The 24,916-nt window shown below is 45.8% G+C and overlaps 3 protein-coding genes across 3 annotated transcripts in view; 2 read left to right on the top strand and 1 right to left on the bottom strand.

Moving 5' to 3' along the window:
* Window positions 1-10,085, top strand: part of itpr1a (inositol 1,4,5-trisphosphate receptor, type 1a) — a gene marked incomplete at its 5' end in the record, with an annotated part of 73,834 nt that extends 63,749 nt beyond the window's left edge. Inside the window, 7 exons of the mRNA XM_083668223.1 lie at window positions 736-925; window positions 1,859-1,951; window positions 3,013-3,149; window positions 4,384-4,549; window positions 6,199-6,359; window positions 7,654-7,815; window positions 8,237-10,085. Of these exons, the coding sequence (XP_083524349.1) occupies window positions 736-925; window positions 1,859-1,951; window positions 3,013-3,149; window positions 4,384-4,549; window positions 6,199-6,359; window positions 7,654-7,815; window positions 8,237-8,323 (996 nt within the window). The 3' untranslated portion in view covers window positions 8,324-10,085. The remainder of the gene's footprint in view (window positions 1-735; window positions 926-1,858; window positions 1,952-3,012; window positions 3,150-4,383; window positions 4,550-6,198; window positions 6,360-7,653; window positions 7,816-8,236) is intronic.
* Window positions 10,086-14,125: 4,040 nt separating this feature from the next.
* On the top strand, window positions 14,126-18,594 carry LOC310804018 (class E basic helix-loop-helix protein 40-like). Its single transcript, XM_083669068.1, has 5 exons — window positions 14,126-14,626; window positions 14,739-14,802; window positions 15,088-15,195; window positions 15,658-15,781; window positions 16,232-18,594. The coding sequence occupies exons 1-5, from the start codon at window positions 14,550-14,552 to the stop codon at window positions 17,146-17,148; spliced, it is 1,290 nt and encodes a 429-aa protein (XP_083525194.1). The 5' UTR covers window positions 14,126-14,549; the 3' UTR covers window positions 17,149-18,594.
* A 2,796-nt stretch (window positions 18,595-21,390) lies between these two features.
* Window positions 21,391-24,916, bottom strand: part of ttll3 (tubulin tyrosine ligase-like family, member 3) — a gene marked incomplete at both ends in the record, with an annotated part of 4,907 nt that continues 1,381 nt past the window's right edge. The window contains 9 exon segments of the mRNA XM_083668507.1: window positions 21,391-21,449; window positions 21,452-22,154; window positions 22,305-22,740; window positions 23,020-23,263; window positions 23,446-23,594; window positions 24,007-24,220; window positions 24,438-24,494; window positions 24,634-24,748; window positions 24,878-24,916. The exon segment at window positions 24,878-24,916 is cut by the window's right edge and continues 90 nt beyond it. Coding sequence (XP_083524633.1) covers window positions 21,391-21,449; window positions 21,452-22,154; window positions 22,305-22,740; window positions 23,020-23,263; window positions 23,446-23,594; window positions 24,007-24,220; window positions 24,438-24,494; window positions 24,634-24,748; window positions 24,878-24,916 — 2,016 coding nt within the window.

Raw genomic sequence — 24,916 nt, forward strand, 5'->3', positions numbered from 1 at the left:
TCAGGTCTCCTTGCTGTGCCAGCGACTGTTTTCCATTCACTCACCCGGCCCAAAGGGTGCCAATGCAAATATGTCCATGTGTTCTCATTTGAATGACAGGATGCAGAAAGGTTATGTCATTTTGTGTGATAGAGAAGAGATGTGAGAGTCTGCTCAGACAAAGTAACAGGCTGTGAAAGAAGACACATCATAAGAGGAAGTACCTTATACAAATCATTCTATTTTTGGACTTCAATTTCTACCCTTTTATGATTTTTCTCCTCTCCAAACCAAACACTGAATACATGTATACTATACAGAGTATTCTTTTTTAGAGCATATGACTCATAGGATTTCTTTCTTTCTTTTTCATTTTCCATCTTGCCACTTACAGTAGTCTAGTAATGTGAAAAAGACCTCCAGCTCTGTAACCCAGTGTTAGGTCTCAGTTGTCCAGCTCTATAACTCTACAAACTATGGCCCTTTCTCAATTGTTAGAAACTTGATTCCTTGTGTCCTCTACTATGTCCTCCACTCACTTCCTTCTCGAAAAGCATTGGAGGAGAATATCTAAGGGGAGGAACTTAAATAGTTTCCGCCAATGTGTCTTGAGTAGGAAGCAAGTGGAGGACGGAGGAGAGGACACAAGGAATCAAGTTTCTAACAATTGAGAAAGGGCCTATAACTCTGTTAACAGACTCTAAAACCCCAGTGTTAGATCTCAGTTGTCCAACTCATTCTGCCTCTGTGCTCCAGCTGTTTGACCTGGTGTACCGGGAGGAGACGCTGCTGAACGTGATCAAGAGTGTGACCCGTAATGGCCGCTCCATCGTGCTGACGGCCGTGCTGGCCCTCATCCTGGTCTACCTCTTCTCCATCGTGGGCTACATCTTCTTCAAGGACGACTTCATCCTGGAGGTGGACCGCATCCCCAATACCACACTGGGTACGTACTGTTCCATGGAGGAGGAGGATGATGTTGAAGATGATGATGATGCCTATTATTATTATTATTATTATTATTATTATGGTCCCTCACAAGGAAATACCTCTCCCTAGTTTCAGTACACAACAAAAACAAACATTCCTCACACCCAAGACATGAATAGGGTCATGTGTTATTTTTCATCAAATTGATAGCCCCTGGTATATCAATTGGACTATTTTTAATTCATATCCCCTGGTGTATCAATTGGACTATATATAAGTACTGCTGAAGGAATCAGTTGGATGTTTTACTACATTTAGAATACATTCTTCCTTCTGTTGCCTCTGGTACTGTGATATGAAAGAGACGCTTGTTTTTACTTAGTTCTGTTAGAACAGTGGAACCTTCATACAGTGAGGAGAGGAGGCACTTTACACACAGGTCAGCTACTTCCAGACAGGACACCCAATGCTGATGCAATAGTCAAGATAAAGCACCAGATGCTAATGACAGTACAGATAGAGATAGAATCAGAATCAGAATTCTTTTATTTGGCCAAGTATATTTGCACATACAGGAAATTGACTTGGTGAGGTTGGTGCATGGACATAAAAAACAAATAGCAAATATTGACAAGAAATTTACAAAATAGCAAAGTATTAACAAAAATAACAAATTTGCAAATTTGCAAAAAAGAGCAGCAGAACAATACATCTTGTCGGCACAAGAGGCTGTGAAATGGTTGTGGGGCATGTACACCATAGCATTGCTCAGTGCCATTCACTCTACCATAGCACTCAATACCATTAACAAGGATAGAGTGTCTGATTCTGGTCATTATTCATTATCTTACACATGCCCAATTCTTCACTGGGACAGGAGGAATGAAAAACAAACAAAAACAAAACAACTATTCTCCAACCTGTGAACCTTCCCTCCCTCTTGTCACAGAGAATGGAGCGAGCCTGGCCAGTGAGCTCCTGTCTGCAGGGATGTGTCGCACCGAGAATGGAGAGAACTGCTCCACAGAGGCCCTGGTGGAAGGTACAGCACAACCTCAGAACTGTGTCGTCGTAGGCCGTCAACACACACTTCATACCAGAGTGGTTATATTAGCAGAATGGTGCCGACGAGCTTCAGATGGTTCCAAATCGCTTCCTGGTTTTAACTTCTTGATCGACCCAATATTGAACAACCGGTTGCCTGGCAACATGCTCTGTTGGTATAACATACAGGAACTATTTGTGTTGTGTCATTAGAAAGTTGACCCCTTCATTGACGCCACTCTTCCTTATCGAACACTCTGCTACAGTATACACTACTGTATGCTATACTACACTACTGTATACTATACTACACTACTGTATACTATACTACTGTATACTACACTACTGTATACTATACTACACTACTGTATACTATACTATACTATACTACACTACTGTATACTATACTACTGTATACTACACTACTGTATACTATACTACACTACTGTATACTATACTATACTATACTACACTACTGTATACTATACTATACTGTATAGCTACTTGCATGGTTGTCTCACTTCGTCACCTCTTCCAGCCGTCCTTCGGGGACTGAGTTTGCCAATCTCTAGCCAACTGTACAACGACCTATGACCTCAGAGAATAGGGTGAAAGGGCTCATAGATATTTTCTGCCTGACTTGGCAATACTGTAGCAAGACCAAAGAAACCTCAGTGAGGTTAAGATGAGTGATTCAACCTGTTGAAGCCAAAGGTTGTATTTGACCATCCAGGTGCTGCTGAGGTCATATGTTTCCTGTGTATGTGCTAATGTGTGTGTGTGTGTGTGTGTGTGTGTACATGCAAGCGTCGCTTCTGTGTGGTTGTGTGTGTATGTGTGTGTGCGTGTGTGTGTGTGTGTGTGTCAGGGGAGGCTGGTCGAGGTAGATATCTGAGGACGGGCTCATTCGGATCGGAGGACGGGTATCACCATTCCTCATTCTGTTCCATGCATTCCAATGAGCCCGTCCTCCGATTTCTACTTCCACCAGCCTCCCCAGTATGAGTGTGTTGTGTTGTGGTGCGTGTGTGTGTACTGATTTACACTCTTTCCCTCCAGTCTTTGCAGAGGACAGTGGAATGGATGACAAGGAGAGGACATGTGACTCTCTGCTCATGTGTATCGTCACTGTGCTGAGCCATGGCCTGCGGAGTGGAGGGGGGGTCGGAGATGTTCTACGCAAACCTTCCAAAGAGGTAAACAAGGGCCCCCTATGCCAGGGAGACCACTCTGGAGAGAACAGGCCATGTAGGACTGTAGGACCCCCTCTGTAGGGTTGTGCTTGTATTAATGGCAACATTGAACAATGTTTCTTATTCATCCTGGTGGGTCATAACTGTCATTATGTGTTATGATGCCAGTTAGATGAGGATTACTGCAGTGCTGGAATGTTACTCACTAGTCAACAGAGTCAGTGAAGTGCAAATGGTGAGGGTGTGTGTGTGTGTGGGGGGGGGGGTTAATGCCAATGCCAGCTGCAGAGAGGATCACATGATCACGTTGTGGATCCATCACACCCTCATATTCTTATTTTAATACCATTTAGGTTTTGAAATAGTTCCCTTGAAATCCACCCCCAGCTGCACAGTCCCCTCCCTGTGTGGGAATCAGACCTGAAAATACATTTCCTCTGAACTCACCACTGATGAGGACATAGAGGATGTGAATGTTTACCGCTGTTCTCAGTCATAAAAACAAACACACACACACACACACACACACACACACACACACACACACACACACACACACACACACACAGTGGAAAGCGCACGATAAAAGTAATCTGACCTGCACTTTTAATATGCATAATTTCTTTAATATCTATCTGAAATCAGAGGCTATCTTTTGTTTGAGACAATGTTTTTCCAGAGGGAACATTGATTTGGAATAAACATGTGACCTGTAAAATCCACCCGATGGTTAAAGAAGGACTACCGGATGAGATCCAACCCTGTTATGAGGGTGTCCGAGTTTCGGCCTGTTTGCATAACCGGCGTCTCTTTTACTGTGGCATATGGCTGACTCCACCTGGGTTCTTATTTTTCCCATAAACATCCATGATGAGGCAGATTAGACTTAAGCCCCCCCTGTTTGTTCATGGCCCTCATTTAGTTTTTATATAAAACCTTAACCTGTACGTAATCCAAACAGGCCAACCGTCTTATATCAGCACACAACGACACAGGTCTCCACTTTTACTTTTTAAAACTCCGCTGTGTCTTTAGTGAAGGCCAACCTCATTTGTTTGATGTAAACTCTCTTGTCTCTACTCCTGCATTATACTGTATGCATTATGAAGTCAGTATGGACTTTATATTGCATTATAACAGGTGCTATAATTGGAGCTCTGAGATTCACCAGGTCAGGTCAGTCAAAACTCAGGTCAGGTCATATAACCAGTCCCCCCCCCCCTCTCTCTCTACCTAGGAGCCCCTGTTTGCGGCCAGGGTGATCTATGACCTGCTCTTCTTCTTCATGGTCATCATCATCGTCCTCAACCTCATCTTTGGAGTCATCATCGACACCTTTGCTGACCTGAGGAGTGAGAAACAGAAGAAGGAAGAGGTTCTCAAGACCACCTGCTTTATCTGTGGTGAGGGAGGGGGACATGGCTGCTTGACCACAAGCCTGAGAGGGACTCACTGTTAGCACACCAGGGGAGGCTGGTGGAAGTAGAAATCGGAGGACACCAGTGGCATTTTACTGGGATGATCATCTTGAGATGCTAACTTCTATGTGACCTACACACATACACAGCCACACACACACACACACACACACACACTTGGGCTGGATGCGTGTCACAGTGTATATGCGTGCTGTGACTGTGTAGGGAGTGTAGACACACACCCTTGTGAGTAAGTGCAGATTGGGATCTGCAGACGAGTGCATAGTTTGACCTTCCTGTGCAAGTAGTTTACTGCAAACCCTCTCCTCTCCGACTCCCCCTTTCTCTTTCTTCACTCTTCCACAGAAGGCTGAGTCATGAAGGCTTCCTGCCTCTGCCTCTGCCCAGCTCTCCTCCATAATTCATTCCTATCCTCACACTGTTCTCAGATGTGTGTATCCATCCGTGTGTGTCCTTGTCCATATATTTGTGTGTGCGTGTGTGTGTGTGTGCGCGTGCGCGTGCGTGTGTGTGTGTGTGTGTGGTGGTCAGAGGTCAGGCAGCCAGGCAGCCAGGCCCAGTAGGCAGCAGATGGAATTAGCCCTGTTGTTCTGTCACCAGGCTTAGCTGTGTAGAGAGACGATCGTCTTGTGTATATGACACGTTATATCACACGGTGAATAAGGCCTGACCCCAGGGGGAGCCGCCGTCGACATGGTTTCCAGGGGGAAAGGAGGAAAAAGAGGAGAAGGGAGAAAGCTTAGGGTCTTAGGCTTAAGTCCCAGTGAGAGATGGTTCTTCTATGCCAAGCAGGAAGTAGTGCTCTCCTCCTCCCCTCTGCCCAGAAGCATCAGTTTGTCAGGCTCACTTATTGTGCCTCTTCCAATAGGTCTGTGATGAGGACTAATGTTGTTTAGTCCTCAGCCTACTTCTGATGAAAGGGAAGAGAGGTGCCTTTGTCTGTTGTCAGAAAAACTCCACTTCTGCTGCCAGATGCTTGTTAACCATAATGTTATGAAAGGGGTCAAAAGTTCTCTTTTTTGTTTTTTTCCTTGGAAGGTAAGGAGTAGGGTTACAGCTGTACACAATGATGGTGCATTCAAGTGCTCCTCGAAAACTGAGCACACCACCTGGATTTAGCGTAGGATTTTGTGTAGGGCTTCCTATTGGCTAATTCTGAGAGAGCTCAGATTGGGAAACTCGGAATTGTCAGAGGTACACGAGTTGCCTAGTCTGAATTGTCAGAGGTACACGAGTTGCCTAGTCTGACATTTCTGTGATTCCTGGTTTCGAGGAGCAAATCAATGAGCAATAACCTCAGTGATGTTTTGCAACCTCTATTTTTACTGTAGCTTTCTCCTCAATTTCTCCTCAAAAGTGTGTGTGTGTGTGTGTGTGTGTGTGTGTGTGTGTGTGTGTGTGTGTGTGTGTGTGTGTGTGCGTGTGCGTGTGCGTGTGCGGTTTCAAATTGATTTAGTTTTAAAGTGCATTTTCACCAAGTTCTCAACACACACACACATCATATAAAAACCACTAGTTGCAGACTTCGTAGGGCTGCGTTGGAGGAGCCAGATAATAGTGTGTGTGTGTAAATATTTGTATATTCATATGAGTGTGTGTGTGTTTGCCCACAGGCCTGGAGAGAGACAAGTTTGACAACAAGACGGTGACATTTGAGGAGCACATCAAAGAGGAGCACAACATGTGGCACTACCTGTTCTTCATCGTCCTGGTCAAGGTGAAGGACTCCACTGAGTACACTGGCCCAGAGAGCTACGTGGCTGAGATGATCAAGGTGACACACACACACACACACACCTTGACCTCAGGGAGCTGTGAGCTTGTGTTTCAGTGTCAGGCCGCAATGTGTTACAGGGAGACTAGAATATGATCCAGTATTATGCACGTCCCCATGTCAGAATCAATGGGATACTGTTCGACGTACATGAAGACATGGGGTACACTGCATACATCTACTGTAGGCCTGGCAGGTAGATTTAGGTCTGCTGGGAGCATATAGGGCCATAGACTTGTTGTTTGTTTATTCAAGTAAGTCCCATGGCCACTTACTGACCTTGGCTGGCACAGTGCATATTTACCCCATGCTCTGCTCTCAGCACTTAAATGCCTGCTCTGTGGATGCTGTGTGTACCTTGGCTGATGTCGTTGAGTGTGCACTGTACGTTATTGTCTGTCTCAGAGGCGTTGGCCAATCAGTAGGGCCGCTTCCTGCTCTGTCACGTTTCACGCTTCTGTCACGCAGGGTCAAAGTTAGTGTCAGGGTACTGAGTCAGACCTGCGGACGTGCTTTGGCACACACGCAGACAAGGAACACACACACACACACACACACACACACACATACATACACACTTCTATGCCATCTGCCTCACTCCACCCTCAACCAACAAAAACACCACTCGCACACAATCGTGACACACAGACTGGTTTAGCCGAGGAGGAAGGAAGGAAGGCAGGAGGACAGAACTGCACGTGAGCTGTAGCCAACCATTAGGACAGATGAAGATGTGATGGCCACCATGATGGCAGTTCTGAAAGGAGAATGAGGTTAATGACTGTGTTCCAGTGCTGTGGACCTGAGCTGCCTGCAGTCTGTGTGGTTGTCTCATGGTGTTTTACGATTCGGCCTCCTCTTTTTAGAGCTATTTCAGACCGGTTTGTTCAGTCTGGTGTGCCTGAAGCGCCTGTGTCCTAGAAACACAAATACTGTCAAAGGGAAGATTCCATTGCCAACTCTAGACTCTCTTAGGCTTTAAGGTTCCCAGAATTACCCAATACTTAATTGTGCTTCCTCATATGCAGTACATCCATAAAGTGCACATGTGGATGCACACTTAAACTACTAAGATAAGTAGAACCCTTCTGTTTAGATATCAAATACCTCCATTCCATTCTCGAACCCAATAATAAGCCTACGGTAACTCGATGAAGTTGCCTTGATCTCACACAGATCTAGCACCAGCTTGCCCTCCCTAAATCCTAACCTGAACCATTACGGAGGTCAATGATGAGAAACCGAACTCAGATCAGTGTCTATCGGTAACTTCCATCCATACCGGTTCCCCCAGGAGCACAACCTGGACTGGTTTCCACGGATGCGGGCGATGTCGTTGGTGAGCAGCGATGCGGAGGGCGAGCAGAACGAGATCAGGAACCTGCAGGAGAAGCTGGAGTCGGCCATGAGGCTGGTGGCCAACCTGTCAGGACAACTCACTGAGCTCAAGGAGCAGGTAGCAAACTGGGACACGGATATAAAAGCACTTTCTTTTCAATCTTGTTCCTCAAAGCAGTGAAGTGAGTCTGCAGAAGAGAGAGGATGTTGTGAGAATGTGTTGTATGTGTAACACGAAAGAAACATCTGGGTTTGCGGTGTGTGTCTCTGTGTGTGTGTGTGTGTGTGTGTGGGGGGGGGTAGTTCAAGAGTTCATAGCCCATGTCAAATCATGCTAGAGAAGGGGACTTGTGGGTGTTTGAAGGCGGAATGTTTATAATTGTGTGTGTGTGTGTGTGTGTATATATATATATATATATATATATATATATATATATATATATATATATATATATATATATACACAGAGAAAGAGGGAGAGCTTGAGGGCACACACACACTCACATGCAGCCTCTGGGTTTCCTGTGTTCCTCCCCCAGATGACTGAGCAGAGGAAGCAGAAGCAGAGGATAGGTCTCCTGGGCCACCCCCCTCACATGAATGTCAACCCCCAGCAGCCTGCCTGAGGACAGGGGGGGACGCCACCCAGTACCACTCTCATGAAGGAGGGGCTGACCTGACCTGACAGTGCTGACCTCAGCACTTTTCACAGTCTACGTGGTGCACAGTACAAGAGAATGCCAAAGTGTGTGTATGCAGTGTGACTGAGTTTGTCTTGAGTACGTAGGATTAATGTCTGACCTGTATGTTTCAAAGGTTTGTTGTCAGTGTTTATGGAGCTAGTGCACTTCAAATGAGGTGTGAATGTAATGAACATTGTTGTGTCTGTGTTACTTTCTGTGTGTACTAGTAATGCAGTGTGTGTGGCTGTTTGTGGAGTGTGCACAAAGTGCCCTTTCGGCATGAGAAGAAGTAGCCAGCCCTGTAAGTTTAGACCACGCAAGTACTGAAGTGAAAATGCCTTAGGATGTCTGCCCTTTATTGCCCTCAATGCCTTCTTCATCTTACTCACCACTTTGAATGAGTGCCAAAGTTCTGCCATAGTAAAGACAGGAGTGTTCTTCTCCAGTGGCCTTGTATTGGGAGATCCTGAAGCCTCAGTGTTGCCACCAGCGGACTCTGAGAGACTTGGGTCATTTGTAGTCACGTTGAAGGACGGTTTCCTCTTGTTTTGGACATGAAACCGGTTGGGGCAAACAGTATTATTATTATTTTTGTACGAGGTGCAATATGAATACTCGGCGATGTGCAACCACAAAGATGTTTAATCTGTAAATAATGTCAAGAGGGAGAAGGTATGGATTTGAGCGTGGTTTGTTATTTTCTGTTATATTTCAAATGTATGGAAGTAGGAGACAAATTCTGTTCACCTTTATGGCTCATTCATAAAGGGTGTTCATTCGATTTTTAAAGATTTTCAGACCAACGATGTCCCCCAAATGAAACAATATATTTTTGTCAAGAGACGACTCATCCCAAAGGTCCACAATGATAGTGTAGGTATTGCTAGAGTTGGCAGTTAGGTTGGTTTTCAAACTGTCATATCAGTCAGTCTTTGTGCATATATACATACTGTACACTTTACTATACACTAAACGTACTGTATATTTTCTTATATTCAGATGTGAATGATGTGATTATGCCAGGAAGCTTCTAGGAAGATTACCTGTTTTGAGGTCACATTCGAATACAGACAGGCACAGAAATGTGACGCCTTTCATGAGATGAAGTTTATGTGCCTGTTTGAACTGCGTTAGCATTCTCTTCAGTTGTCTGGAGCACTGACATGTACTTGATGAGTGTAAAGAGTGTGCACAGACTGCACCCACATTATACAAAGGTTCACATTGAGGAAAGCAGTACTTTCATGATTGTTGGTAAAAAAATAAATTGGTAATGTTGTATTTGTCAGACATTGGGAGCTGAAAGCCTGAAGTAAGACAATGAAATCTTCATGTTGTGATATGTTGGCACTGAATAATATAAGGTTAATCTAAATTATAAGGTAAATCTTTTTTTCCATTTCTGCTATCTAATCCTTCAGCACTGATGTTATTATGGTGTGTAGCACATTTAACTAATGTTTTCTTTGAGTCACGTTTTTTGTAAAGGGCCCTCCATGAAGAGAGATGTCATGGTTTGATTGCAGTGTTTATGTCAAGAAACCTCCACAGAGTACTAATATAAATGCTTTGGAGTGCTGTTTGACCAAACTCTCATGTACTGTAAGACTATGATAATACGATGGTATGATATCTTTTTTTTTTGTGTCAGAAATGTACATTCCATTCTTTACAGTCTATTTAATAAAGATGTGTGAGAAATGCTCGCTGTGTCACGTTGTCTTTATGTCTGCAGTGGACAGATTTTTTTTCCAATACTTTTGGAGCCCTGAAATAGGGGAACTATGTTTAAAAAATGTTGTACTTTCTAAATGGTGAATCCAATCTGAAAAACAACCCCCATTAAGTTAAAGCTAAGAATCTTTACTTTGACCCCATAGTAATTGTTTGATTTCAAATCCAAACTGTTGGAGTATGGAGCCAAAAGAAGACAAAATGCTTCCTCTTTCCAATACATATGGAGGGCACTGTACTTCAGACAGGGACATTAACGGGATAGTTCATCTAAATTACAAAATCACATATTTATTATTGATAATACAGTTTATTTGTAAAGCACTTTTCATTTGTGCAATCTCAAAGCACATAGACTCAAATCAGGATAAGGAACCAAATATGTGATTTTGTAATTTGACTATCTCTTTAAAGAGTGCCCATTCTAGATGAAAAAAAGCACACGGATGTCACTGAGGAGATGATTCCTACTCACTAATAAGAAGTGAATGAGGCATCACCAGGGGCCATGCTCCAGATTTATGCTTGCCGTTAAATGTGCATCATGTGATGCATGTAACTGGTTATCCACTTATGACTAGAGTAGTGCCATTCATCCCCAGTGCTACCCACTCCACCCTGTTGAATGAAGTCTCACACACAGGACGTTGGGGGGAATGCCACCAGATGAAGTGTGAAATCTCATCTGTAGGCTCTTCTCTAATCAGGAAGTGTCCTGTCGTTCAGCTCCTTGACTTTGTACAGCAAATACAATAAGCGGAACTGAACTGATTTGATATGGGAGTTCAAAGTCACACCGACAGCCATACATCACAAATCAAAAGGAGTGCATTACTATGTAGGATTAAAATTCCTTAATATTATGTAGGGGATAGGGTTTTTTATTTGTGACTTGGGATGGTTTCTGATGTTGCCATTTAACATGGACCAAGCACTGCAGTCAGTCCAAATCCATCACCATGGTTCCTGACCTGTTGTTAGGTAAGTCAAGTGTTCTGTTACCACGGCATCTGCTGGCAGTTGAGTGTTCTCTTACCCTGCGCCCCTACAGAAAGTACTGCTGACACACTTCACTCACACTTTGAAACACTGAAGCGTTGTTTGTTGTTGTGTTGTTATTTGGACAGGCTCTGCTATGCTGGTGCTCTGTCCACTACGGTAATTGTTCACATTAAAGTCCTGTTGATACTTAATGTGCTTAAGTCTTAATAAGACTTTAATGTGATAAATCGCTGTCGTGTTTGCAGTCAGGTGAGTCCAGTGGACATGGGTTGTCTTTTCACTCCCAAGCCGTTACCCTGTGTCTGATCGAATCCCACCATACTGGCCCAGTTCCTCTTTAGGGAGGTAACCAGGTCAGCCTGAGGTGAGTGTGTGTGTGTGTGTGTGTGTGTGTGTGTGAGTGTGTGTGTGTGTGTGTGTGTGTGTGTGTGTGTGTGTGTGTGTGTGCGTGTGTGCGTGTGTGTCTGTGTCTGTGTGTCAGCCAGAGGAGTATGTGTGGTTTGACTCATGGCCATGACCTAAGGGCAGTAGCCTATTGATAGAGAAAATAAAAGAGAATAAAGTTGTCATCATGACCAAGGCTCATCATTGTATAGGCCTGTCTATTACATCCATCCCTAGTATCATGATAATTATATCCCACCCTGTGATTTACTAACTATAGCTTCATGAGCTAAAACCTTGCACACTACTACTACTACTACTACTACTACTACTACTACTTCTACTACTACTACTACTGTATGCATAGTAGAAATCTAAGCCAATTAATGTCCTCAAACAGGGATGATGATTTGGTAGACCAGAGTATGTTGTATTTGTGACCCATTTTCTCAGTTGTTTAGATCTATGGATAGATAGATAGATAGATAGATAGATAGATAAATAGATAGATTGTTACTTTATTGATGGCCCGAGGGGAAATTAAGGCAGCTCACATCACAAACAACAACAAAATAAAGTGACAATAGAATAATAGAATACAAATAAAATAGACATCTGAAACATTATATACAGTAAGAACAGTCCAGTATGATTTAACATCCCCCAGCCTGACTCTGATCACCCCGATCGAGCCAGCCGAAGGAATTGTCCAGTCTTATTGCCGCAGGCAGAAAAGATCTCCTATAGCGGTCTTTAGTGCAATGGATGTTTGAAAATCTTATTGGGAGAAATATAATTAAATCAGCTTTATTTGATTATATCACTATGGTCATGGCCAATTCAGGTCCATGGGGCTTTCCATATTAATTGTCCGCATTCCAAATGGTTATCTTGTAATTTAGGGTCAGTCAGATCTGTGCGTGTTGTGGTAATATATTGAATTAAACCCTTGCGTTTCTGCGAACCATGTCGCATTATTGGGATTCTTGGGAAGATTCTTCAGATAAATCAGTTTATTTGGCGAGCAATTAAACGGCCTCTCGGCATTGCTTCAAGAAGGGTATTACAATACTCTATTTGAATAGACCGCCGTGTGCTGAATTGACAGTGAGCCACCGGCTGAGCAGCGGGCGAGAGAGCGCCCCGCGCACGTTCGTTGTAGCAGTAGCCGTGTGCAGGACGCGTCCTCGCGCTCCGCGGGTGACAGAGGCCATGAGCAGATCAACGTGACAACCGGTGTGGCTCGCGACAAAAAAGCAGCACGCTCTCACACATAACCACTAGAAAAAGAAGTTCCAGAAGAAACTTCGTGGGCTTGCAAAGTCTTATTTTGGTAGTGGAAAAGGTTTAAAAATGTTTCGATAGATACAGTAGATAGATTTGCTGGGTAGTTGAAAGAAAGTGAAATGGTCTTATTGTGGTAGCGGATAAAGTTAAAGATGGTTTGGTTGGTTGGATGGATAGAATGTTAGATAAATAGATAGAGTGGAGTGGGTAGAGCGTTGTAAAAAAACAATAGTTGGACTTTCCCACTTAATAATTGGCAGACAAGTCACAGATGAATCATCGTGGCCTGGTCCTTGTATTGATCTCTTCCTGAACAATAGAATAAGGCATTGTGCAAACAATAGGCTCTATATTAACAGCCCACTTATTGGTGCACAAACAAAAATAATAATAATTTAAAAAGTAGCCTATCAATTATTGCGGGCATATTTACACTTACATTTTACATTTTGTCATTTAACAGACACTGTTACAATAAGAGCATATTTACGCGACGTACAATAAGAGCATATAGAACAAACGTTTTCAATGTAAATGTGTGTCATATTGAAATATATATTCACTAGAGATAACAATAATAATGTGCTTTTCTCATCCAGTTTAAATTGTCTTCCATGTTTTACGGCTTATTAGCCCATGTCTCTCTCTTGGAATGCGTTTATTTTTGTGCTTTTGATGGTTTATGTAATATTTTCACATTTTAACTGATTCACATTTTGTGTAATTGACAAGAATGTCATGGATTGATCCACCGCAAAACGTCAAACCCCTTATTTCCAGTAGGGTAGTGTGTATAACTGCACATTTATCAGAGTCGAGGCACATGTAGGGGTATAACAATGATAATAATAAACGTATGGGTTGCATTTATTCAAGCAATCAGAATTTTGGATTTCATTAACTTCCGAAATTGACATTTGCTGATGTAGAACACCTGTGTGATGCAACAGGTGATATAAATACCAATAATAATATATGCCTACAGATGGGGAAGAGAAAATGTCACTCTAACGCACTGTTTTATTAATACATAGTTATTTTATGTGTATTGCTAAACAAATGCATTGTTTTTATATAGGTCTATCAATATGCCATTATTGTTATAATGTTGTCTGGTTGTCAGCGGTTGAGCCTGCTGAACATTATGGAGTGGTGCGCAGCTTGACATTGTACAGTGGCGCGGAGGGTGGAGAGGACTGTTTCTATACAGTTGAGCATGGTGGCACACGAGACCCGAGACACACAGCCCTCCGGTGTGACGTGGCGCCGACGTCCATCCACAAATCCTCCTTATCGGTAGAAAATGGGCTGTCCCTTCGCCGAGCAGACAGCGCTGTCCACACGTGAGCCTCATGTGACAGAGGTAGGTCAGTCTCCGAGCCAGAGTCAGAGGGGTTTATTTAACACGTAGCTCTGTCCTCCCCCACTTTCCCAACGCGCCACCAAAGGTACTGCAACTGCGGGACTCGACTACTGCTGACTAAAGACGTGGAGATCGCGGGGATACTTCTGCTCCCATTCAGCCAATATAATAATAATAATAATAATAATAATAATAATAATAATAACAACAATAGCAACAACAACAACAACGATGCAAATAGGGAGTCAATAAAGATACATTGATAATCTCGATTTGAAGGAAATACGGACATATTTTAACACATTTCAAGGACGAGTGCCTGTGTAATATCTTAGGTATTCTGATTGAATACGTTGGAAAAGTAAACTCGCCATTTCGTGCGCAATTGGAGTAAGGAGAATGGAACGAATTCCAAGTGTGCAACCGCCTCCCTGCGTGTCCAAGCACCAGTCGGCTGAGCTGTCCGACATGCAAGGGTAAGTTACAGCAAACGCTGAGACATCTCCTTATGCCGGCTGACTATGCCTCTCATGTGCCTCTTAAAATGAGTGCGCAACTCTCATTGACTCTCTTTATGCGTCTCTTTAGGATGGATTTCCCCATGTACATGTACAAACCCAGACGGGGAATGAAACGAGGGGAGGAAAGCAAGGTATGTTGATGTTTTTAGATATACATATATTGTTATTAATTCAGTGTTTCTTTTTGATGGTGGTGTAAAACTTTATTTAACCATGTTTTATCTGATAATGTAACTTTGAATAGCCTAAATATATTGACTGTAAGAAAAACTGTGATGACCCATTTTCCTATATGATGTTACTGGTGGAGTCCTCCCTACTATTCACAATGTAACTACTGCTTATCATTAGTAACTGCTGCATTTCTTTTAGATAGCCTGAATATAAATTCACTCAACCTCATTTTTTATTTGCAGGAGACCTACAAACTGCCTCATCGACTTATTGAGAAGAAAAGGCGTGACAGGATAAATGAGTGCATCGCCCAGCTGAAAGATTTATTGCCAGAGCACCTGAAACTTACAGTAAGTTCCTATCTGGGAGTAATAAAGTGCTAGGCAATGTAGATATTGACGAACGCGCACTCAAGTGGTTTGTTAGTGGTATTACACAGATAATATTTGTCTCAGTGGGTCTGCTGTACAGATTCAGGAAATGTATACTGTAGGGTACTTTTAATTACTCGGTAAAAAAAAAAAAAAATCAGTATATTAAGATGTAATAATATTTTTCAAGTGACTGTTTTTGAAAAACACCATTTGTGCAGTATCTGATATTATGAATATGGTTAGGGAGAGATAGGGTAAACTTAGTATTGTAGTTCTACTATTGTTGTTGTTGTTGCTGTTGTTGTTGTTGCTGTTGTTGTTGTTGTTGTTGCTGTTGTTGTTGTTGCGGTGCATATGTGTATTTTCTGCCGTGCTGCAGTGTGTGTTTTTGTTCCATACGTGGTGTGGATGTGCTGACAGTGTGTGTTCTTCCTGTAGACTCTGGGCCATCTGGAGAAAGCTGTGGTTTTGGAGCTCACGCTCAAGCATGTGAAAGCCCTCACCACTCTGCTGGAGCAACAGCAGCAGAAGATCCTCGCTCTGCAGAATGGCATGCAAATTGGTGAGCAGGAGTGTACACACACACACACACACACACACACACACACACACACACACACACACACACACACACATACACACAAAATAGGATGATTCTGCAGGAGAGCATGCACATTAGTAAGCAGAACAAACACAATCAGATGATTCTGCAGAACTATATGCAAATCAGTGAGTTTAAATAGTTAGTTTCTTGGCAATGACAAGGTTTAATTTAGATGCTAACCACATCCTCATCTCAAAGGCATTATAATAGGGTTGAGCATTAGTAGAATCGGGAAGGGGTCTATTCATAAAAAAAAGCATCAGAATAGTTGTAGTTGTGTGCATTGGAGGGAAGTAACACAAATAGTAAAGATTCAGCAATCAATGCAAATGACTTCAAATGTAGTTTGGTTGCCTATGTGGGAGATGCAGTTTCTGACTGTTTTTGTGTGCTCTTCCCTATGTGTAGACCAGGCCTCCCAAGACAACAGTGAGGAGATGTTCCGCTCTGGGTTCCACATGTGTGCCAAGGAGGTGCTGCAGTACCTGGCCAACCAGGAGGCTGACGGAGACCTAACACCCTCCCACATGATTGGCCACCTCCACAAGGTGGCCGCAGAGGTTCTCCAGGGTCCTGCCCCCAGCCCCCGTAGCCAGTGCAGCCCCCGTCCAGAGGAGACCCCCTCCCACCACTACCACCACCACCAGGCCCACAAGGAGAAGCCCGCGGGGATGCCCCCTAAGCCCAGTGAGGGCCACGGGAAGAACTGCGTTCCCGTCATCCAGAGGGCGTACGCCCAGGTGGGTGGCGAGCAGAGCGGCAGCGACACAGACACAGACAGCGGCTACGGAGGGGAGCATGAGAAGGGCGAGTCTGCGGCGGCGCGGGCAGGCTACTACGGCCAGGAGAGTGAGCTGAAGAGGGCGCTCGGTGAGAGGCGGGCGTCAGCTGTCAAGCAAGAGGAGGACGAGCCTTGCCACAAACGGGCCAGGGTGGAGTCGTCCGAGGACGAGTCGCTGTCCGGTGGCGAGTCTTCGTCATCCTCATCATCCTCAAGCGGCCACAGCAGCGGCTACATGAGCTTCTCCCCCCATCAGGCTCCTCCTCTCTGCATGCCCTTCTACCTCATCCCCCCCTCAGCTGCAGCCTACCTGCCCATGCTGGAGAAGTGCTGGTACCAAGGGGCCATGCCCATGATCTACCCCGGCCTGGGGGGCTCCGCACAAGGGATGCCCAGCGAAAGGCCTTCCCCACCCCAGCTCATGATGTCCCCCAGGGGGGGCTCCCCCACCCCTGCAGGCTCTCAGATCCCCATGGACTCCCCTGCCCTCCTCCAAGCATTGAAGCAGGTACTTCCCATGAACCTGGAAACCAAAGAGCACTGACTTTGAGAAGAGTGTTATGGAACATAGACTGCTCTGCCATGGGGAGAGACATACTGGTAGGAGGAGATCACAACAGGACAGTCAGATCACCCATCCTCACCCCTCAACTCTCCCACCTCGCCCTCACCCCAGAGGTCAGATAGAAGAGCGTCCGCTGCAGAGAGGGTCGGAGAGCTCCGAGGGATGGATCATCCACACACAGGAGGAGAGGAGGGGAGTTTAACCTGCAATGAGAGGCTCAACTTTACCCTCAGTCTGAATGTTTTGACTTTATAACCCAGAGTGCTGAGTTCAAAATTGATCGAATTGATCTGAACCTGCCCTTAACACACACACACACACACACACGCACACACACACACACACACACACACACACACACACACACACACACACACACACACACACACACACACACACACACACACTTGGTTGAATGTAAAAGAGAGGAAATCCTGTAGATGCTGCTGTTGAGGTTTCTACATGTTGCACACACTGACGTGTCTCAGTTGTAGCCATCGCCATAGAGACACACCATCCTTGTAAACCGTGTCACATCAACAGTAACCTTTCACCCAAAGCTGACTGTCTACGTACCTTACTTACTTAGGTCACCATTACCATCACTGAAAATGCCCTTTGACCAATTCCCTATGATAACTAGCACTCTAACTGTAAGGGTTCCCCCCAAGAGTGTACAGCCATGTGCAAGGGTATACAGTATATACACACACTGACACACACACACACACACACACTGACAAACACACACACACACACACACACACACACACACACACACACACACACACACACATACACACCTATTCATACTGTATGGGGGAGTGATGTCATCATGTGACCATGTCTCGTGTTGAGTTTGGGTTTCAGTGACAGTTGGAGACAGTTGAGATGGATTGTCTTGTAATTATTGTTTATATACTTCTTGTACATCTCTATTTTTGATACATGTCCTATAGTGCTCTGACTAGAGAGAGAGAGAGAAAGAGAGAGACAGAGAGAGACAGAGAGAGACAGAGAGAGAGAGGGAAGAGTAGAGTGTGGACAGGTTGTTTGTTGTATTTCTCAGAAATGGTGTACTTGTACATACTGTAGCACTGTGCTGGACCTGGTCTGCATTTTCCGGCATCCGTTTTCTGCTCAAGTCAAACCTGGTGTTTGTTCATGCTGTTGCCTTTACTTGTGAAAAACTGATAAGTCTCTTTATCAGATGTTTATTAAATGTATTTGTATGAATACTGGAGTCTGAGGAGTGTTAAGAAGTGAATGTAAAACGTTTTAACAGAGGATTAGTTTTCTAGAGAAAGAGGTACTTGAGATTTTATATTTTGGGACCTACCAGAAAGAATGTTTGATGTACATATTTTGTCAATAAATGTTGATATACATCATATAAGCGTATTAATAAAGTATTTTTTTTTCCTGTGGAAAGCCTGCCTGCTTGGTTCCTCCTGGGACAGCGTGAGTGAGTGAGTGAGCGAGAGAGAGAGAGAGAGAGAGAGAGAGAGAGAGAGAGCTGAGAAATGTTGCGTTGAACTGTAATCTCATCGGCTCAGGTTCTCCCACAGTACGACAACAACCCTGTCGGAGGGAACACTTATGTAATGCTGATCATGTGGAGGGAGACGGCTATCTGATTGTACCCTTACACATAAACACACACACACACACACACACACACACACACACTGTATGAAAACATTCATAGAGGGACCATGCTCACTGGACAATCGCTTCACTCCAAAGGTCGTGATAAGGGCTGGACAGAATCGTATTAATCTTTATCTTTACAATTCCACACAATGAGGCAATATCTATTTTCAGCAGCATGTTTCTATTTTATATAATTTCACACAAATATATAAATATAATAAATATATACTTATAATTTCTAATTGGTCCCTCAGAGTGGATGCTTAAATACAATCCAGTTACTAGTGTATGCTATGCTAGTACATCACTGCAAAGTCTGAGACTATCCAAGGTTGTGGAAAACCCAGAATTGGGCATTTGACTACAAATCCTGGTACAATGATGAAACCTTCAAGAGAGCACCGAGTTGAGTTATTCATAGCATCAACATGTTCATAACATGTGATAGTCACAATAATATTCATAAACTAGAGAGTACGGTATGTTTGCGGTACATATTTAAGACACACATGCAAGCTTTGGTGGTGTGATAATAATTGTTGTATCTTTACATCTACCTTCTCTTGTAGCATACACTATAGACACCCCCAGCCCTTCTCCTCCTCAGCCCTGCAGTAAACTCTAAACAAACATGCCTGGCTGATCAAAGGGAACAAAATGGAGGTTGATAGTGACAGGAGATGAGGGGTGAGAGGGAGAAGCACATTAATAGACAAACGTGTTTGATAGCCCGTAGACACGTCTTATTCACAGCTTACTACAGTATTATCTTGGTTACACACACACACACACACACACACACACACACACACACACACACACACACACACACACACACACACACACACACACACACACACACAGATACGGCAGTCACATGCGTAGCCACACTGCTATCCCTGGGTAGTGCTGGTCTGTGATTGGTGGATTTGTAGGACAAGGAAGGGCGGGGTACTCAGCAGTCAGCTGTACATGAGCATGGATGCTGCTCCTCCACCCACACACACACAAACACACACACAAACACACACACACACACACACGCGCACACACTCTAACTATCCCTTTCCTCATTCTTCACCACCTGTGCATTGAGAATTTCGAATTAAACGTATGATTACAGCTAATCTAAGTACAGCTAATCTAAGATGATTATATATACAGTACATAACACTCTCTGATAGACACTATTAAGGGCCCTACCTACAGTATAATAATATGGTTGTCATCTGTAGGTGTCCTCTCCCCCTAGTGTGTAGATGTGATATTGCATGTGGCATTAACATGACAGTGACGCTCGTCTGATGGATTTATCTGTGCTGTCATCAGCCCTGCAGGGCCACCTACTGGGGAAAGAATGTACCCACAACCCACTGAATTAATAAGGATTTATAGAAGCAGTTTCAATCACAAACTTTAAGTGCTCGTATCAGATGTAATCAGTGTCTCTCTTCAGGCAGAAGATTGGTTCCTCTGGTTTGGGTTTGATGGTCTGTGGCTGTGGCTGTGGCTGTGGCTGTGGCTGGGGCTGGGGCTGGGGCTGGGGTTGGGGCTGGGGTTGGGGCTGGGGCTGGGGCTGGGGCTGGGGCTGGGGCTGGGGCTGGGGCTGGGGCTGGGGCTGGGGCTGGGGCTGGGGCTGGGGCTGGGGTTGTGGCAGTACCAGCGGCTGGGGCTGGGGTTATACCTGGGGCAGTGGCTGTGGGTCCCTATCAGGGGAGGTGGGTGGAGGTAGAAATCGGAGGACTGGCTCATTGTAATGCATGTAATGGAATGAGGAATGGTATAGGTATCCTGTGCTGGACAGAGTAGAGATGATGGTGAAATAGTCATCATCATCGTACTTCTGGCATATTCCCAGAGTGTTCCCGGCATCCCGGCCTCAAGCCCCTGTGACTGCGGTTCTTTGGAAGACTGTGTTGCACAATCTCTGGACCACCCCTGCTAGTGAGAAGAGGGGGCTCAGTCCCAGAACTACATACTGCCAGATGGGACACATGGTGACTGGATGCGAGAGGAAAGAGATTTAATTGCGATTTAATTGAGATTTAAATGTTAGTTGCGACTAACCCTAACCCTAACCCTATTGTTTTGGAAAACATTTACTATACATTCTCAGTCTCAATGAAATGGCAAGTGTTGGGTTCAAATAGTGGCCACATCAGTCCCTTTCGATGAATTTCAGGCGTTTGGTCCAAAAGTCCAATGACTCGCCCTCGATAAATATATATAAACTGTAATTACTATTACATTACAGTACTCTATACCAAATATTGATAGTGGAGTGATATGGTTTATGGTTCTCAGTATTGTTTCGATGTGTTAAGCAATTTCACAACTTTGTACCGGTCAGTGGCTGAATAACGCTGAATATGAGACACAGAATAACTTCACAGCTTGAGTGTCTTTATTTCCCTTCCAGATAAAAATATAAAAATAAGACATGATAATCGTTCAACAGTTCTTGCGAGGAAATCAAATTCACTCCCTCACCCTGTCCCACTCTTCTCCCTCCCGATCTCAAGTTCCTTCTGTCAAGAGGGTTTGGGTTCTTCGTAGGCTCCGCCCCCTTTATAGGGGACCATGGCCTGCCTCTGAAAGTGGGGGCGGAACGGATGCATGCGGAGGACAGGCTGGGAGGTGAGTGTGGAGCAGGGGCCGCCGAGGGGTCTGGTCAGGGAGCTGTGGCGCAGGCTGAAGATCTCCAGGGCTGGGACGGGGCCATGTAGGGTGGGCAGGCCTCTGGGAGGAGCCCTGCGAGGTGGTGCCAGGACAGGATGGGGGAGGAAGGGCCTGGCGGTGCCGGGGCCTGGAGCCAGGTGAAGGCCGGGGTGGGAGTGGGGGTCTGAGGGGCTATACGGGGAGCCGAGGGAGTGGGACAGAGTCCTGGGGACCAGGCGGAGCGGCCCAGCACTGCTCAGACTCACGCCCAGGCGACGAGCTCTCTTCTGGGGCTCCGTGTGGAGTGCCAAGGGGCGCTCTGGCGCCAACCTGCGACATGACTTCAGAGAAGAGGAGGTGTGCTGGCGCCCCAGAGCCCCGCCCCCTCCCTCCCTTTTAGAAGACTCTATAGGTGGTGGCCTCTTTTTCGCCCCCTCTGATTGGTTCTCCTTGCCTGAGGGGCGGCGGACGGAGGCTGCAGCAGGTATGTGATTGGATGGTTTGTCCTCTGTCATGCCAGCGTTCTCAGAGACTGATTGGTTGGAGGGGAGCTGGGTGATAAGATGGGGGTCAGGGATGACTGGGTGTCTGTGAGGGGGCGGTCGAGGGCGTCTTACGGGGGCTCCCTCCACCAACAGGTTTACCCCCACATATTGAGGGATCTCAACTGCAGCCTGGATGGGGGGGAGGAAAGAGACAAGGACACGCACACACACACACACACACACACACACACTGTGTGGATAACTGGATATATATGCAAAACCAAATGATTTTTATTCCATGTGTGTGTGTGTGTCGCTCTCTCTTCTCCCCAGCCTCACCTGTTTGTAGATGAGCTGGAAGCCCCCTGTGTATGCCCCGGGGTCCGCCCGTCGGTCCAGCACCACCCGCAGGGTATCCATCTGCACGGCGGGGCAGAGGCGGGCGGTGACAGCCGTGGAGGTCGCCATGGTGGGGCTGGCGTTGATCTCCAGCAGCCAGGGCCTCAGGTCTCTGCCCAACATGAAGTCTGCCCCATAGAGCTCAAAGCTGCCCCTGCGGCCCTCCACCAGGTCCTGGGCTGTCTGCAGGGCGTGGACCACCGCCCGCTGCATCCCCGGGACCACCAGCGCCCCCCACGCCGCCCCCCGGCCCTGCCCCCGTAGGAAGGCCCGGAATTCAGAGCAGGACCACATGTTGTCCTCTGGCACCCCCGGGTGGCGCTGCTGAGACGGCTGGAAGTGCTTCTGGATGGAGTTGTTGCACAGGTGGACAGAGCTGGAGGGAGAGAGAAAGGGGATGGATGGATGGATGGATGGATGGATGGATGGATGGATGGATGGATGGATGGAAAGAGAGGAGTCTTTTTGTAAGTATGATACAGATCCACTATGGTAATGTTACACCTGTATGTGCAGCAAATGAACAAGCAAGCTGAGCTTTTCTCTTCTCTCTCTTTTCTCCCTTTCTCTTCTCTCTCTTTTCTCCCTTTTTCTCCTACCTCCCTTCATTGCCCCCCACTCCTCTATCTCTCTTTTCCCCTCCTCTCCTCCTGACCTGTCCAGAGTCTGGGTTGAGTAAGGTTGAGTGGAGAATCGGAGGTAGCATTCACGGTAGAACCACACGGTCAGGGGGTTCCAGTCTGTGACCAGGAACCACTGGCGCAGGTCGAACTTGGTGTCGTGGACCAGCAGAGGGCGCTCCAGGTACTTCTGCACCACCCACTTACTGTCCTTGATCACGGACGGGTCACTGTCCACCAGCCTCAGGATCTCATCCAGACGATTCATACACATGATACCTGGAGAGAAGGAGAGAAATAGGAGAAATAGATAAGATGGGGGGGGGAGGAAGAAAGAAAGAAAGAAAGAAAGAAAGAGAAAGATATAAAAAGAAAGAAAGAGAGGAGGGGAGAGGATAACCTATAGAGGATAGAGAAGAGGAATAAAGAGAAAGGGAGAGGATGGTGGAGCGGAGGCTCACCCCTGCCCCGTGACTTGGCCCCCGGTTTGATGATCCAGATGCTGTGGAGGCCGTCTGTATCCAGCTGTGGGCACACCTCCTGTAGCCTGGTCAGCATGGCCTGACAGCACTCGACATACCCACCACTGTCCTCTATCACCACGCCATCACTACTTAGACAGACGGGGGGGGGGGGGGGGGGTGAGAGAGGGGGGGGGGGGGGGGTTAGTGCAATGGTAATATACTGTATGTAATGTACCGTCCCTTGGATCTTTGATCATCAGGTTGGTTAGAACAGTGATCATCTCTTTTGTCTCAGCTCAGCAGTGACACACCTGATTCAGCTAATCAAGGTTCTGAAGATCAGTTGATTTGTTCAATCAGGTGTGATAGCGCTATGCTGGGACAAAAACCTGGGACCACTGCGGCAGGACCAGGATTGAGTATTCTTTTTTTTCTTTTTTTTTGCAGGACGAAGGATTTACTGGATGTTAGTGTGTACAAACTAGATCAAAAGTCAAGCAAACAAAAGTGACTTCACTAAAGTCATTCCAGCTAACCGACGAATCCAAATACACTTACTGGACAACCAGGTAGTAGTCACGCATAAACTCCGCCCACTGTTGCTCTGTGAGGGAGGGTGGCGTTTCCCTGGTGACATCAATGTCGCTGTGATCTAAGCTGTTGAGAAACTCCTGGCATACGTGTAAGGCTCTGTCAATCATTCCAGGACCAACCGATCGAGTTGCTCTGCGTTTGCACTGCTTCCGATGTCCTGAGAAAAACAATGAGAGGACTGAGAATGACTTGCAAAGGTTTATTCTGACTCTGTGTGTGAGTGCATGCGTGGGTGCGTGCATGCGTGGGTGTGTGTGCACGTGTGTACAGTATGTCAGTCAGTGTATATGATACATGTTTTGCATTTTTTAGTGACTGTGTCAAAGAGATACCCTCAGATTCTTCCGATTTCTCTTCCAATGTTTCTTCCCCCTCTCTTCCTCCTACCTCTTCACCCCTCCTCTCCACTACGTAGCGAAGCAGGCTGGTGCACGCTGTCCTCCTGAAATCCTCTTCAGGGAAGGAAGGAAGAGGTGTCAGCGGTGTAACTGGGGCTGAGACGGTGTAGGGAATGAGAGATGGTACAGGACAATGAGGACATAAGAGACGGTTCAAAGAATGGGCTGCCGGTGAGCGGGCTACGGGGCTGACCAATGAAGGCGTGCTTTTCATCCTCCGCCCCGAGTCTGTAGCATCGTGGGAAGAAGGTGTCTGGGTCTGCAGCATCAAACCACTGGAGGTTCCGCAAGTTCACGCACAGCCCCACCTGAGAGAGAGGGAGGGAAGGAGGGAGAGAGGGGGTGGGCAGGGAGAGGGCGGGGGGATAGGACAGAACTTAATGAGTCAGGGTTAGTGTATAAGTCGTTAGCGCATAATCAGTAATAATGAGATTGACCTTGGTGGTGAAAGTGCCGGCCTTTGCATAGTGATTGGT

The sequence above is a fragment of the Argentina silus genome (genome assembly GCF_951799395.1).
Source record: "Argentina silus genome assembly, chromosome: 4".
Classification (NCBI taxonomy): domain Eukaryota; kingdom Metazoa; phylum Chordata; class Actinopteri; order Argentiniformes; family Argentinidae; genus Argentina; species Argentina silus.

Coding starts and splice junctions, on each gene's coding strand:
- LOC310804018 (XM_083669068.1), top strand. CDS start 14,550: ATGGAACGAATTCCAAGTGTGCAACCGCCTCCCTGCGTGTCCAAGCAC. Junction 14,803..15,087: donor AACGAGGGGAGGAAAGCAAG/GTATGTTGATGT, acceptor TTTTATTTGCAG/GAGACCTACAAACTGCCTCA. Junction 15,196..15,657: donor CAGAGCACCTGAAACTTACA/GTAAGTTCCTAT, acceptor TTCTTCCTGTAG/ACTCTGGGCCATCTGGAGAA.